The following is a 16,014-nucleotide window of genomic DNA, read 5'->3' on the forward strand; positions in this document are numbered from 1 at the left end:
GGTGGCAATAGAAAGAAAGATAAACTGTTTCCTTTTTTATTTAAGTTTTCTTGCTCAATTTTCCCCCTCCCCGGTCTGTCTACCCTGCCCTGTGCGAGTCCTCTGAGAGGAACATCATGTTTTCTTTAATTTAATTTTTAATTTAGTTTGGGGTGTTTTTTTTTTGCAAGCGGTTTGGTTTAAAGCGTTTTTCAGTGGCATTGCTCAGAGCTGAATCCCCGCTAAGGCATCCCAGGCACCTCTCCGGATGGGCACTCGCTCTGCACCTCAGATGGGCGCCTGACAATCACATATAAAAACAAATACATTTCTTGCCTGTGTTACTAATGGCAACAAAGATTGCCAAAGTGAACAAACTAAGTGAGGGAGACCATTCCTGTCAATGCAGACCATCTCCTTTCGGTCCGTCCAAGCCCTGCTTGACGAGCCACGGGGGCACATGCTGCCTTATTCATCGAATCATGGAACGGCTTGGGTTGGAACCGACCTTAAAGCCCATTCAGTTCCAACCCCCCTGCCATGGGCAGTGACACCTCCCACTGGAACAGGGAGCTCAAGGTCCTGTCCAACCTGGCCTTGAACACCTCCAGGGATGGGGCAGCCACAATTTCCAACCCGTTCCATTGCTTTTGCTCCCGTTGAAGTAGCCGGCTTGTGGATGACATGCTCTGAGTGGTGAATGCTGTTTCAGTTTCCAGCTACCAACCTAGTTTTGTGTTTTGGAGTCATCTGGGGTAAAAACCTGCCTTCGAGGTTTCGCTGCTCTCTGGGAATGAATGTTAGAGAGGTATCTCCTGCGGGTGTGTTTCCAGGGTCAAAGTGCGTCCCTCCTGGCCTTCTGCAGTGCCCCCTGGCCAAAGGAGCTGAACAGCACTTTGGAAAGGCAAGCGACCGAGTCCTCCCCATCTCTTGCTGCAGAGGGATGTGTTGGGCTTTCTCCTTTTCCATACCCTAAGGCTGGGAAGTCTCCCTTTCCTTCCTCTGTGTTGCTGGTGTGGAAGGAGGCACCACCGACTGGCAGTGCGTTACTGTGTCCATAAAGGCCCTGGAGCCCAGCCGAGTGCATTCCTCCTCTGCCAAGCTGCACTACGTTCCTACTGACATGACCCACAGCGGGATCTCCGGAGCTGGCCCTCAGCTTCACAAGACTCGTGCAGTGGCTGCCATTTGTGCAGCGGGGAAAGGTGAAGCTACTGTTCGCCCTGAGGGAGCTTGTGCTCTTGGTCTGTACCCTGGCTGCCAGCAACGTGCACGTCGGTGCTCATCGGGCCTTTGCTTTCTTGACACCGTCGCGCAGCCCCCTCCTCCCTGCGTCAGGGGAGGATGTGCCTGGCTGGAGCCCAGGCGGAGGGGAGCCTTGCGCTGGGGGATTTTAGGAACCTGGCTGTTGGCGTTTCGGCACCCGTCACCACGTGCCTGCCCAGGCAAGGTAGAGCTCAGCCCGTGGCGATCTCATAGCTCACGTGGTGGGGATGGGGGAGAGGAAAGGCAAAGATCTCCAAATCCAAGTTGTTTTAATACTTGGAAATGTACAGAGTAGGAAAACACATGAAAAGCATCATGGGGGGGTCAAGATCCTAAAACTGAACACATTGGTACTGTGGAGTGGCTGGCACGGGGTGTCTCTGTGAGAAAGCCCCATTCTGTACCCATGGGTCTGGGTCCACCCCAGTTGCCATGGAGGTGGGCGGCTGTAGGAGATCGTAGCTCTGGTTGAGCTGCTCACAGCAGTAAAATTGGCAACGCAGACCTGACATTCGTTAGGGCAAGCGCTGACAGCATCAAACCTTCTGGGACAAAAGAAACTCTTTGCTACTTGTGGCTGGAAGGGAGGCAGCAGCCAGAGGAGCTGGTTGATGCATTCACCAACACAAGCACTTGGGAAGCTGGGTGCTGGGTCAGATCAGGGAACTGATCTGAATGAGAAGGGGCTGTTATTTGGCACAGGGAGGAGAACAGGTTGCAAATCTACCGTGATACTCCTGTCCCTCTGCTGTTTTAACGCTGGGGTGGGGGTGGGAGGGGTAATGTTACAGCAGAAAACTTCATTAGGAAGCCACAGCTCCAGCAACTCAAGTTAGGATCCCCGAGAGCTCGGGAGAAGGTAGGATTTTAACAGGGGTCAGAGCAGAGATTACGTGGGCTTAATTCTCTTCAGCCGTGTAGGAGCTGGTAGGAGAAGGCGACAGCAGCCTGTCCTGCCATCCTCATCTCCACTTGCGTTGAAACTCTGGTTGGTCTTGGCGCTGTTGGGAATTCAGTGTAAGGAAGATTTGTCTAGAGATAATTATTAGAAAATATCCATTCCCGAAGGAATTCATCTTGGGAAACTTGTTTCCATTGGCTGTATAGCAGTATTTCAGAAGAGAGAGTGATTTTTTTACTTAATCCAAAGGAACTTCCACGTGTAGCGAAGTCCTTGCTAACCCGAGTCAAAGCGTGCTTTTACCACAAGGCAAACATCTTCTGCTTTGCATTTTCTTGAGGCTGGAAGGGACTGGTTTGCAGAGTAGCATCCTCTCTTGCTGCAAAACGATGAGAGATTTTGTCCTAATGAAAAAAACCCAAACCTTGTTTTGAATACATCACGCTGCAAACCTCTCCAAGGGCTTGTTGTTGGAGGCGGATGCATTCGGCACCTTTCTTGTTCGCAATTCTTTGAGCATGCTTTGTTTCAAGAGGTGAAGGGGCTTTAATATCGCACGATGACCCTCTCCACACAAAACACTGCGTTGATGTTCTTATTTTGTTCTAAACTAGTTTTCTTTGGAGTTAATTAGAATTGGCTGGGCACCTATTTAGCTAAATCAAAATAAGGCTGTGCTTTCGTATACACCTCCTTTTGGCAGACGTAGTGTATTAAGCGGATTCTGTGCCAGGCTGTGCCCTCTCTCCCTCTTGGTGAACCTGATCTAGGAGCTAGTATGGATTAAAACCAGTCCAGCCAGGAGGGGAAAAAAGGGATTTTAAATAGAGATCAACTCCCTGGTCAAGTTTACCTGGACACCACACTGTTTCAGTGATGTGGTTGGAGGAGTAAGGGGAGAGAAGCTTCTTCTGCTCAAAGGCAGGAATATGAAACCATGCCCTAGTTGTGTTCTCCAAGGGGTTCCTACTAGTTTAATTACATCCCTTTAAAGTTGCTTCAAGCTGCAGTGGTGTAGAAGAGAGATGTGCTCAGTTTGCTCGTGTCGACTCAACCAAAAGTCGAGTGTTTTGACCCAGGGAGGCTGCAGCTGCTCTCTCCAGTTCGGCGTTGCATGGGAGGCTGCTCATCCCTGCCTTTCTCGCTGAACTTCCTGGTCCGCCTCCTTAAGGATGCTGTTCTTTCACTGTTCATGCCGGTTTGTGCATGAGACCACGTCTGTTGTTTTCCCTCTGTTTTATTTCTTCTCTTAGTTGAAATCTTGATTCTTTTTCGCTTCTGTTCTTCGTTCCCTGTGAAACGCCTGTCTTTGGCATGTGTCCCACTTCGTCCATAGAGGACAGAGGCCAAGAATTCATGAAACAGTGTCTATCTCTGTTGCTATGTCCTCCTGGCTCTCTTCTTGTGGCCGTCGTGCCTTCTTTGTTGACCAGCTCTTATTCAACTACTCCAAACGTGCTGTTTCTCCCAGCTCTTAACATCACCCTGTTATCACTTCTCCCTTGCCAGACCTATTTTCGAGTCGCACCTGATCTTTTCTTGTTTGAGGGTTCAGCTTGTCTCCAACTCCTCTTCCACGTCACGGGGCCACATGCATCCCCTTCCCCGTGGCACAGAAGGTCCCTTTTGATTTCTCCCAAAGCATCTCTCCTGCTGCTGTGTTCGGGGGCAGAATCTTTCTCCTCTCCTTCTTTCAGTTTAGCCTAAGATGGTGAAATCCCCGCAGATTGTTTGTTCCCCTATTTCCTTTATGTTGCATTTCTCTCCAAGCATCGAAAGACTCCTCCCCTTCCTGCTCCAAGCCACCTCTCATTCTCTTTGGGTATGACCCTGCTCTCTGGTTTAGCGTCTGCTCGGCTTCCCCTTCATCCTATAGGATCTGTTCCATCTCACACCATGTGTCTTTTAGCAGGTTTCCCCCTCTCCTTCTGACCGCTGATTTCCGTAGTCTGTTTGCTCACTTGTGCCCTCATATGTGCAGATGGATCTGTCACTTCTTTTTTTGCCAACAAGCTGCCTTGCCCCGATTTCTCCTATGTGCCTGGCCCTTCTTTTCCATCTGGAGGATCCCCACTGGCACGTTTGGGCTGAGGTGAGGATAGTTGGCAGCAGCTGCATTCAAAAGAGTCATTCAGTTCCATGGCTCGATCCCTTGAGCTGCTGGCTGCTATATATCCTCGTGTGGCTAAGCGTAAACGGATGGTGTGAGCCGTTTCTTGTCCCGTTCAGAGCTTGTGTCACCAGGAGTTTGCCAGGGAAAAGACAACCAACGGAGATGTGGGATCATATGTCGATTTCAGCTTCTTCCCACTCTCACCCACTGCACTGAGAACGTTGCTGTGGCTCTGTGCCTGCCTCACCTTCGGGTGCTTAGTATTTCTCTGAATTCAGAACCTCTTTGACAGCATCTCTCTACCTTTTGCAGTCAGTGCTGCTTGGTTCCACTGAGTCCACTTGTTAGTGCAGCAGAGCCTTTTTCCTTCGTGGCTTTTTCCCTGATACAACTTGAGCAGCAAAGCTGCCTTAATGCTTGAACACACAGCGCTGCACGATTGGCTGCAGCGTTCTCCCTTGAAAGCTCCACCCAGCCGACGGTGCGTCTTGGATGCTCGGGAATTGCTCGATTTCCTCATGTTTTTCACCCGTAACTCTGCTGAATACCAGCACCTTCCTGACAGAGGGAGGGGATGAGCACCTGAGGGAACCTCAGACAGCACTGTTGGCAAAGCTCTGCTCCCCTCCAGGGTCCCCAGCTCCCCTCCCCAGCTGCCTCCTTGTTTAAGGCTGCTCCCTTTGAGCCCACTATGGGCTGGTTTATGAAAGTCCTATGGAGTCTTGAAGATGATGGTCTGTTAAAATGCCAGTATCTTGGGTAAAGCTCTGTCTTGCAGAGGTGCTGGAGGTTCCTCTGGAGAAAGAATGCTTCAAGGGATGTGCGTGTGTGTGAAGACTGCGTGAAACTCTAAGGGTAGCTGGAGGCTTTTCAGCAATAAAGGTGTTGAATACGAGGACAAGTAGACTGCCCAAGGTGCTGCTGGTTTTTTCTAGCCCTCTTCCAGGTGGATGTGTAGCATCTCAAGTGTGTTACCCTCTCTGCCTGGCACCGACGCTGGCGATGACTCTCTCTGAAGTGTGATTAAATATGAGCGTTTCGGGGAGAGTTACCAATCCTCTGTTTTCGTTTTGTAGGCAGAGTGGCCCCTCGAGCCCCAGCGGGTTCCGGTTGGTGACGAGCAGCTGTCATGATCTCTACAGCACCTCTGTACAGTGGGGTGCACAACTGGACCAGCACAGAGCGGATTCGCATGTGTGGCCTCAACGAGGAGAGGTGAGGTGCGTGCGCGGCACGGTAGGGGAAGGAGGAAGAGAGTGGAGAAAGTGACTTAGGGATCCAGAGGGCTTATGGGAAGGGAGCTGAGGCTCGCTTAACTCCTTGCTAGGGTGTAAAATAGCCCAAGGTGTGAAAGAGATGCAGGGAGGGCCTGGATGTGTGGTCAAACAGTGGCATGCTGTGATGGTCCCAACATCCTGTGCTCCAGCAGAAGTCTCTGCCACGAAACTGTTGGTTGTGTGTAGCTGTATTGCCTCCATGGTGTTGGTGGGTGATAAGGCTGAGTCGTCTGCCTGTGCTCCTGTCTTCACCAGACCTGTGCTCTTAACTGCCAGGGGAAGGAAAGAGCTTGACCCACGGCAAGCCAAGCTGCTAAGAAGAGCTTTTGGCGACCCAGGAGGGTTAGTGCAGACCAAACGATTAGATGGGAGAGTTGTGACATGCCACCAAACAGGAGATTAGGGAGGATTAGTGTCTGGGAGGCAGAATCGATCAAGATGAGTTCGTGGCCTGCCCCTTGGCTTTGCATCGCCTTTTTATTCCCTCAGCTCTGGGGTCTTGTTCTCAAAACTGATCAGTTTGTGGCTTCCCTGAGGTGACTGCGTCTGCTCAGCGCATTTGCTGTAGACAGAAAAGTTTGAACGGGCTGAAAGGCAGCACGTGCTTGTCACTTCTTGCTGTGGGTATTGAGGCTTTTGGTGGTGAGTCCTCCAAGGGCTAGTTGGAAGAGAGGTGGGAAAGGGCAAAGGCTGGTCAGCTTAGGCCAGTGGGAAGAGCAGAGGGACAGGGCATAGCCTGGTCCTGTGAGGCCAGTGGGAAGAACACTGGGACAGGGCAGAGCCTGGTCCTGTGAGAGCCAGTTGGACAAGCAGTGGGACAGGGCAGAGCCTGGTACTCTGAGGCCGGTGGGAAGAGTGGTGGAACAGGGCAGAGCCTGGTCCTCTGGGGCCAGTGGGAAGAGCAGTGGGATGGGGCAGAGGCTGGTCCTCTGAGGTAGAGTGAGAAAAGCACAAGGAAGGGCAGAGCCTGGTCTTTTGAGGATGTGTGCGAAGAGTGGTGGGATGGGGCAGAGCCTGGTCCTCCAGTAGTGGGAAGTGGGTTGGGACAGGGCAGAGCATGGTCCCGCGAGTGCCAGTTGGACAAGCAGTGGGACGGAGCAGAGCCTGGTCCCCTGCGGCCGGTGGGCAGAGCGGTGGGACAGGGCAGAGGCTGGTTCCCTGAGGACGATTGGGCAGAGCGGTGGGCCGGGGCAGCGCCGGGCGCCCAGGGCGGGGCGGGCAGGCCGCTGTGCCGCCCATCTCCCGCCGCAGCCGCTCTGGCCGCCCCGATAAGGGGGTGGCGTGGCCGCCGCTCGCAGCTGGCGCCGGTCCCGGCCCTCGCTCGCCCCCTGGCGGCCGCCGCTCGCCCGGCCCCGCCCGTGTCGCCTCTGCCGGGTCCCCGGGTCCCTTCGCGGGGATGCGGCTCAGGAGAGGGCGGAGACGGTCGGGATCGACGATCTCAAAGGTCTTTCCCAAGCAAATGGTTCTGCGGGAGATGCGGGAGCCCATGGGGACGCGTCCTTACGGATCCGGGACCGTGTGGTGGGAGCGAGTCCCCCAGAAACCGTGTCAGCAGCAGAAACTGGAAGTGAGCTCGTTTCTAGAACCGTCAGGGCAGAGAGAGGGCTTGTGAGCTTTAAATGGGGGATCGTGGGTGACCAGGGTCTCATCCCGGGAGATTAGGGACTCATCATGGAGTCCTAGAATGGTTTAGGTTGGAAGGTACTTCAAAGCCCATCCAGCTCCAACCCCTGCCATGGGCAGGGACACCTCCCGCTGGATCTGGTTGCTCCAAGCCCCATCCAACCTGGCCTGGAACCCCTCCAGGGATGGGGCAGCCACCACTGCTCTGGGCAACCTGGGCCAGGGCCTCCCCACCCTCACAGCAAAACATTTCTCCCTGAGATCTCATCTCAATCTCCCCTCTTTCAGTTGGAAAATGTTCCCTCTCGTCCTCTCCCTGCCCTCCCTGATCCAGAGCCCCTCCGCAGCTTTCCTGGAGGACTTTCCTTTCAGGACTGGAAACTGCTCTAAGGTCTCCCCACAGCCTTCTGTTCTCCAGGCTGAACTCCAACTCTCTCAGCCTTTCTTATCCTGGCACCAGCACCTTATCTAAGTGACCCTTAAAGACCTGAGAACCATCACTGGGTAAATCCTGCTGGGGCAGGAGTGTCCCACAGCCAGGCGCTGAACACATGAGTGCTTCTCCTGTCCAGGTTTCTCATAGATTATAAGCATAGCTGTTTCTCTGTGCACCCAGTTTCCATGGAGTTCACAGTCCTTATCCTGAATTCAGGCTCTTCACTCAGGGACTGTCTTCCGAAGAGAAGGGGTCAAACATGCAGGACACAGCACAGACACCCACTACTCCTGTCACAGACAGCTTGGCCCTGAAGAGCTTTGGTGCTGGAGGGAGATCTCCATCTGCGGCTTGAAGATAGTGGGGTTGGGCTGGGTAGTCCCACGGCAAGGAGTGAGCGCAGCTGGGAGAGGGAGAAATGGGAAAGAGGAGGTGCTTGTGGAAGAAGAGACAAGGGGGATAGGACTGGAAGTGTGTGGTGGGACAGAATGGGTAGTGAAGGGGACAGGAGCAGGTGCGTGGAGCCAGGCTGTGACTCCTGGGCTGGCCTGTGGTGAGACCGGGGGTGGGCGTCAAAGTTCCCAGAGGTAAGGACAGTGCACAGAGCTGCTGGGCCGTGGAGGAGGTCTTGTCAGGCCCATAGGAGCTGTAGGGTAAGCACTGGTGTGTGAGGAGGTGCTATTGGGCAGGCAGAGCTCCAGGACAAGGAGGACTGCAGTGAACAGCAGTGCTCCTCAGCCCTTCAGTCTACTGGTACCCTTTGTGTGACGTGTGGCGATGAGGAGCTGGCTATCTGGAGCAGGCATGCTGCTCTGCTTGTCCCACATGGGGACAGGGAGGGGTGGGATGGTACCTGGAGCAGGCACACTGCTCTGCTGTCCTGTGTGGGGACAGGGATGAGTGGGATGCTGGGAGGGTGTCTTGGGGTTTCGTAATGCTGTGTCTTGTTCCTCGGCTAGGAGAGCCCCCCTTTCTGATGAGGAGTCTAAAACAAGCAGTTCCCAGCACTTGGGGTCTCAAGAGTTTTGCGTCAGCAGCAGCCTTTCCAAGGTGAGCTTCCATGTGTTTATGGGTGCACAAAGGCCTTTCCCTGATGGAACAAGTCAAGCAAGAGCATCTACCTCACTGAGTCCTGTAGGCTCCTTCTCCAGAGGAGTGCCCTGAAGGTGCGGTAAGGGTAAAGCAATGCTTTAGTTCCACAAGAGCTGTTTGCCACCTCTGTGTCCTGAGGGAGCTGGAGAGAAGGCCGTGTTTGCTAGGTCCACTTGCACTGCTTTTGGGAACACCTCCTTTCTTGTTGCAGGTGGAGCTCACAGCAGTCAGCGGTGGTGGCAGCAGCGCCCAGGGGCTGGAGGCTGATGGCAAGGTGGAGGAAAAGCTTGGGCCCAGACTGGAAGAGCAGCCACCTGATCCCAACCCAAACCCAGAGTGTGCAGGAAAGACTGTGAAAGATGATGCCCTGGGTGCTCTGGCGAGCCAGGCGGATGGCAGAGGGCAGGAGCCTGCAGTTCCCAGAGCTGCAGAACAGGAGAGCAGTGGTGCTGATGCTGCCTGGACACCTGCAGATCCTCACAGCAGCAAGGAGGCTGACCCTCCTCCAGCCTGCTCCGTGGCTTCAGAGAGCGAACCTGCTGGGAAGGAGAAAACTGCCCCAAGCGCTGGAGCACAGGGGCCAGGTGTGCTGGCAGAAGGGACATTGGCTGTGGTAGTCTCCAGCTGCAACACCTCTGCCTCCACTCCCGCTACTTTTACTTTGAACAGAGTGTGCTTTCCCACATCTCAGGCCGCTGCTATGCAAAAAATGCCCCTGTCCTTTCAACCTGGGGCAGTTCTGAGCCCAAGCCAGTCGCTGGTGTACATCCCACCCCCCAGCTGTGGGCAGCCGCTCAGTGTGGCTACGCTACCAGCCACCTTGGGGGTCTCCTCCACGCTCACCCTCCCTGTCCTGCCTTCCTACCTACATGAGCGTTGCTTGCCAGGTATTATCGCTTCCCCAGAGTTGCGCTCCTACCCCTACACCTTCTCCGTCACCAGACCCTTGGCTTCAGATGCCAAGGTAGTATCTGTGGAGGTGAATCAGCTCAGCTGCCCTTCGCCCTCGGGTGGAAACAGTGCCCAGGCTGCTGCTGAGGGTGCTCCGCCATCCACCACGGGCTCTTCCCTCTCCTCCAGCCAGTCTCCGTTGGCAGCACCGGCTGGGAATGCTGCTCCCTCCTCCGGCATCAGCACACACGCCAGAGCCCCGGCAGCTCCTGAGCTGCACGCACCAGGGGCCACTGCTTCACTCTCTCCCCTGAAGTCCCCTCCACAGCTAGAGCGTGAGATGATCTCCTCTCCAGAGTGCAGCGAGATGCCTCTCGATCTCTCCTCCAAGTCCAATCGTCAGAAATTGCCTCCACCCAGCCAACGCAAAACACCTCCTATGCCCATCCTCACGCCCGTGCACACCAGTGGCAAAGCCCTTCTCACCACAGTCCTGTCCAAGTCCCAGCGTGCGGCCCAGACCACGGGCAGTAGTGTCACCTCGTGTCTTGGCACCACCCCTCCCTTAGTCATCTTCCCTGAGTTCCTGCGCAATGGCGAGCAGGGTTCCTGGGTGAAGAACACCACACTCATCAGCACCATTCCAGGCACCTATGTTGGTGTCGCTAACCCAGTGCCTGCGTCGCTGCTGCTCAGCAAGGACCCAGGTGTGAGCTTCAGCAGGGACCCGCGCCACCTTCCCAAGCAGGAGCCTATTTCCATCATCGATCAGGGAGAGCCTCGCAGCGCTGAGGTTCCCTGTGGGAAGAAAGCCAACCAGGTCAGCGCAGAAGGACAGCAGGATCCTGCCAGGAGACTTCTCCACGGCAGAGCTGCTACAGGAGCTCCTTTGTGTCAGTCCAAGGACGTCTCTACCTGGAATCCTGGCCAGGGAAGTGTGTACCCGCGATGCCCTGTGAATGGAAAACCTTCCAATCCTCAGCTTCTGCCTCTCGGCTGGTCTCCTTATCATCAAACCCCTCTGCTTTCGATTGGCATCTCCACAACAGGGCAGCTGCCACCAAACCAGAACAGCTCCTGCAAGCCAGCTGGTGCAGATGAGCTCCCGACGTTCCTGAGCGTGCAGCCCATCGAGTCTAGCACAGCCACCCAGAGCCTGCCAGAGGGGCTGCCCAAGCTCCCACCTCAGGAACGGGAAGCGACAGCCAAGAGCAAGAGCTGCCGGGCCTTGCCCAAGCTCTATGAGGAGCCAGCCAATCCAGTCTCGGATGGAGGTCCAACTCTTCAGACCAGCGCTTTGGATAGGAAAGGGGGGAAGGGGAAGCTGGACAGCCCTCAGAAGAGTCAAGAGTGTGATCAGGCAGGGTCTGACTCCAGTAAGGAGGGCAGCGTACAGACTGAGGCTCCCCAGGGGAGCTGTAGCCTCAAACAGTTGGATGCAAAGCCTAAAAACCAAGTGTTAGCGGCATACTTGTCACATGAGCTGCCTGCGGTCGGGCAGCAGAGCCTGTGTGTGGTTTCAGAGGTGCCCACTGTACCAGCGGAGAGCCAACACAAGGAGCCGGGCTGCAAAGGCTCCCAGGAGCCACCAGCTGCAGACCCCCTCCAGTGTGTGCGTCAAGTGGACCTGTGCAGGGTCAAGAAGGAGCAAGTAGAGTGCGATGTGTCCTTTACGTCTGTGACTTGCCTGCGAGCTGGCGCTGCTCCGCAGGGATATGCCGAGACCAAGCTCAAAGGGGCAGGGCAAATCAAGCAAGAGGGCAGTGTGCGCTGCAAGTCCAAGCGGCAACATGATGGGGAGGCCAAGCAGGCCCCCAAGCGACTCAAGTGCCAAGCCCAGGACGGCGAGGACTCCCCTAGCAAATCTGGGAGCCAGAATGTGCATGGCCGGAAGGTGAGTGGGACGGGCTAGGACTGCTGGGTTATGGCAGAGGTGAGGTTGGGGTTGAGGAGGGAGCCCTCACAGGGGAGGGCAGCGGAGTGCACAGGGCTTTCTGCCCATGCTCTTTGGCATTTTGAGGGTGCCGGTTGACAGCCAGCTGAACACAAGGCAGCAGTGGCCCAAGTAGCCAAGAAGGTCAACAGCATCTTGGCTTGGATCAGCCATGGTGTGGCCCTCAGGAGCAGGGAAGGGATTCTCCCACTGCACTTGGCACTGGTGAGACTGCACCTCGAATTCTGGGTTCAATTTTGGGCCCCTCAGTTCAAGAAAGACATTGAGGGGCTGGAGCGATTCTGGAGAAGGAAACAGCTGAGGAATGGTCTGGAGAACAAGTCTTATGAAAAGCAGCTGAGGGACCTGGGTCTGTTTATCCTGGAGAGGAGGAGGCTGAGGGGAGATGTTATCACTGTCTACAACTGCCTGAAAGGAGGTTTTGAAGACTTGGGTGTCTTCACCCAAGTGATAGGTGATAGGACAAGAGAAAATGGCCTCAAGCTGTGCCAGGGGAGGTTTAGCTTGGACAATAGGAAAAAATTCTTTACAGGAAGGGTTCTTAGGCACTGGAGTGCCACCCAGGGAGGTGATTGAGTCCCCATTCCTGGAGGTGCTTAAAAGATGGGTAGATGAAGTGCTTAGGGATATGATTTAGTAGTAGACAGGTGTGGTTGGACTTGATGATCTCAAAGGTGTTTTCCAACCTAGAGATTCTATGATTACCTGGCAATGGATTGATTACCCATGTCTGCAGGTTATCTAGAGCAAAAAATGGACCTGGGGTGTTAAAACTGCTGTAATACACCAGCTTGATGAATGGGGACAGAGTTTTGGTTTGTCCCTTCTCCTTTGCTACTCCGTCTCAGTCAGTTGGCAGATCAAACTTCAGTCTGTCTTCCATTCACAGTGGCGAAAACACCATGACAATCCACATGAAGTCGGCAAGCGAGAAGGCCGAACCAACCTGGGCTCAGTGAAGGATCACAACAGCCTCAGGGTAAAGCGGAAGCGCAGGAGGCCAGCGAAGACGGAGATCTCATCTCCAGCACATCGTGGGGACAGCCACGAGGAAGGTACTCATGAATGGTGGTGTGTTCTCACAGGGTTGGGCTGCAACCATTCCTGATGGGGCCAAACCACTGCACTCCTGAGGCTGAAGGACCTGTGGAGCTAGTGGCTTCCGAAAGAGAGCTGCAGTTATGCTGGACTGCCCTTCCCAGGCCAGCAGACGTGGCTTGTTTTTTCCAGGCTCTGTTTTCCCCACAGGTTACCTTGAGAAGAAGCCCAAGAACAACTTTCGGGATTTCATTCCAGTGGTGCTGAGCAGCCGGACACGCAGTCAGTCAGGTGAGTTGGTGCCCGGGTACCCAGATGGGAGTCCTGGGTGGACTGTGAGAGTTTCTCTTTTGATGTGGCCTCGTCCCTGTCTTCCTTCCTGCCTTGCAGGGTTTTTCTTGTAGATACAATGCTTTTTGTCTGCTAGAAATCCCACTTTCTTGCAGGAAGCATTGCTGGCTCTTCTGCTGGTGTGACAGGAGAGTGTGATGTGACTAGTCAGGACATATTACCATTGTTGGAGGAGGATCAGGAAGAAGAAGAGGAGGAAGAGGAAGAAGAGACATTGTTGAAACGTCGCAAACTGCGAAAATCCCACAGGACATCACGCTATCACAGTCGCAGGGCCAGGGACAAGTCTGTGTCCGAGAGGAGCAGCTGTTACACGAGGAGGACCCGGGAGCTGCCCTGGAGAGTGGAATCACCCAGGCAGCTGTGGGAGCCCAACGAGGAGGAGGATGATGATAGTCACATCAAAAGGAAGAAAAGGAGACGACAGAAAAGTCGGAAATACCAGACAGGGGAATATTTGACTGAGCGAGAGGAGGAGCGAGTGGGCTACCCCCACAGGAGGAGAAAATCCAAAGCAGGTACAACCTGGGAAGGGCTTTCTGGTACCAGGCTGGGGACCAACATGGGGGGGATTGCCTTGTTGTCTTTTTTTGTTGTGTGGGCGATTTTTGGGGAGAGGGAGCTTGGGTTTTTGGGTTTTTTTGTAATGATGAAACTCTGTCATTATTAGTATTTTGATGTCCCCAGCGTGGGCACCTTCAATTGATCAGCTCTTCTTTCAAAAATACTTGCAATGAATTTGGGAGTAGGAAATGGCAGCTGATGTGGCTTAATTAGATACTGATCTCACCCTCAGAATAAGACAGAGGGCGTGGGAAAACAAGAATCGGACGAGGTAGCACAGTGAAATATTTCTGGACAAGCATGGACCCTTGGGAGTAGTGTTCAGCATTCCTGGCTAAAGCAGAGGGAGATGGAGCCATCGCAGTTCAACTGGGCTTCTTCATGCTTTGTCTTGCTTTATTAAGGCAACTTGCAAGCTTGTACCGGGGAGCACAAGGGCGAGAAGATAAACAAAGCTGTGCCTGCAAGCAAGGGAGAAATCCTCCTCTGGTTCGTGTTTGCATCTTTGCTTGGAGGAGGATGCTGTGCCACCTGTCTGTGTCCTGCTCACTCCTCTGCTCTCATGTTTTCTCCCCTAACTGCCCAGGCTCTGTGGTAAAAACTAGATTTGTGTTTTCCTGAGGTTCTGCAGTCTCTGTGGTCCTTTCTCTCTGTTTGTGCAGGGGCAGTTTAAGGCTATTGGAAGACAGGCTGGGATTCATCCAGCAGCGATGTCTCAGTGTGTGTGCCATGGTGGCTCCTAGCTGGGTCCGAGTGTAGTGTGTCTGAGTGTCCCACAGGTGACTTCTGTCAGGGTTGCAGAAGAGCATGTCTGAGACAGTGCTGGGGGAAGCACTCTGTTCACTTGAACCTTTCTCTTGGCGGTGACGCAGTGGATATGGACCTGCTGCCACATTGATGTTGAGATGAACAGGAAAGGCTGAAAGGCTGCTGAGGCACTGTGAGAAGTAGGGATGGCCACTCTCCTCCCACCAGCTGATCTTCCAAGCTACATTTCTGCTCTGGCACAGCTTTAGCTGCAGTGTCTGGGTGCCTCTGTGAGGCCAGGAATGAAGTTTCTGATGGGTTTCCTGGCATCTTTGCAGTTCAAGGGTGCTCTCAGGCTGTCTCCCACTGTTCAAAACAGCCTGAGAAGGTGGGTTGAGTGCAGCAGCACTCAAGAGGACTTTCTTCAGGAGCTCTGTCACACATCTTAAGAGTGGCTGTCTTCTGTCCAGAAGCCAGTTTCCCTCAGGAACTGCTTGCTGGCCCTCAGAGGCGTGAGCTTCTGTATTGTGGATTCAGGAATTGTGGCTTAGAGCTGTTGCTGGCTTTTGAGACGAGGATCTGGGCATCACCGTGGCACTGCAAGCTGTCTGGCAGCCAGAGGAGGGACAGGGCCCAGCCTGCGTGTTTGGGGAAAGCAGACAGCTGTGTCCCATCCTCGCTAAAGAATCTGCATCTTCTTCAGCTATGAGCTGCAGTGATCCACTGCCCAATGCCTGGCTTGCTGGGGACAGTCCCCTCTAGGAGAGGGCTTAACACAAGCAATCTCTGCTTGCTGATGCCACCTCATCATCAAGCACTCTGATGGACCCTGAGGCTTCGGAGCAGGCACTTGGGTGAAGGAGGCTATAGCCGTTTGGTGAGGAAGGCAGTGCTGGGATCCACTGGCGGTAACTCCTCTCTCTGACCCACTGTGATTTTGGGCAGATTGCTCTGATCAGTTGGACTGGCTGTTCCTTACCTACAAGGAGTTTCCCTGCTGCTCAGCTATGGCTGAGGCGCACGCTTCTGTGAGAGCACTAAGCTGGTGGTGTTCCTCCCTCTCCTTTGGATGCTGAAGAGAGTAAAAATAGATGCAGATCCTTGCCAGAGCCACGTGTCGGACCTCTGGGCTAGAGGAACCTACTGTCCTCTTTCCCTCTGTGCTCAGAGTAGCAATGGAGCCACTGTGTTTTCCTCCTGCTGGGTGCACGGGGACTGCCGGTGTGTGCCACTTGCCGGCACAGACCATCCTGCTCGCTGCATGTTGTCTGATGTTGTCAGCATTTTACTCCTTGCTCACTCTGTTCCCAACTCTTCTCAGGCTCCTGCTGTTCCCTGCCTGTCTCTTCCATAGCCCAAGGCTGCTTTTCATCCCCGGGAAGATGTTCCCTGACATGGACATGCGTTCTTGTCAAGCGAGGTGTGTTTAACACTACGGGGCTGGGCTGCTTTAAAAGCTTTGCTCTAGAACACAGAGCCCCTGCGTGTTGGCAGAAGGAATCGGATATCAGGGAAGAAGCATCTCAAGTCCTTGCATCCTGCCCTGGGTTAGTTGTGAAAGTGTCACAATACTGCAAGAGAGACAAGGGTGGTGTTACAGACAGCCCAGCAGAAATCTCTGTCTGGTGATTGCTCCCAAAGCAGCAAGTAGGCCAGTGGTTGCTGTGTGCTGCCTTCTTGATGAGTGTCATTGCTAAAACTGTGCTTCATCATAGAATCATAGAAGGGTTTGAGTTGGAAGGGACCTTAAAGATTGTCTAATTCCAACCTCCCTGCTTCACT

At 54.1% G+C, this 16,014-nt stretch overlaps 1 protein-coding gene across 1 annotated transcript in view; it reads left to right on the forward strand.

Annotated features, from left to right (window-relative positions):
- The window catches only part of BCORL1 (BCL6 corepressor like 1), a 34,206-nt gene that overhangs the window by 3,138 nt on the left and 15,054 nt on the right, over positions 1-16,014 (forward strand). Inside the window, exons 2-7 of the mRNA XM_054075708.1 lie at positions 5,336-5,474; positions 8,555-8,645; positions 8,899-11,472; positions 12,422-12,587; positions 12,781-12,861; positions 13,017-13,439. Of these exons, the coding sequence (XP_053931683.1) occupies positions 5,389-5,474; positions 8,555-8,645; positions 8,899-11,472; positions 12,422-12,587; positions 12,781-12,861; positions 13,017-13,439 (3,421 nt within the window). The 5' untranslated portion in view covers positions 5,336-5,388. The remainder of the gene's footprint in view (positions 1-5,335; positions 5,475-8,554; positions 8,646-8,898; positions 11,473-12,421; positions 12,588-12,780; positions 12,862-13,016; positions 13,440-16,014) is intronic.

The sequence above is a fragment of the Cuculus canorus genome, chromosome 10, assembly GCF_017976375.1.
Source record: "Cuculus canorus isolate bCucCan1 chromosome 10, bCucCan1.pri, whole genome shotgun sequence".
Lineage (NCBI taxonomy): Eukaryota > Metazoa > Chordata > Aves > Cuculiformes > Cuculidae > Cuculus > Cuculus canorus.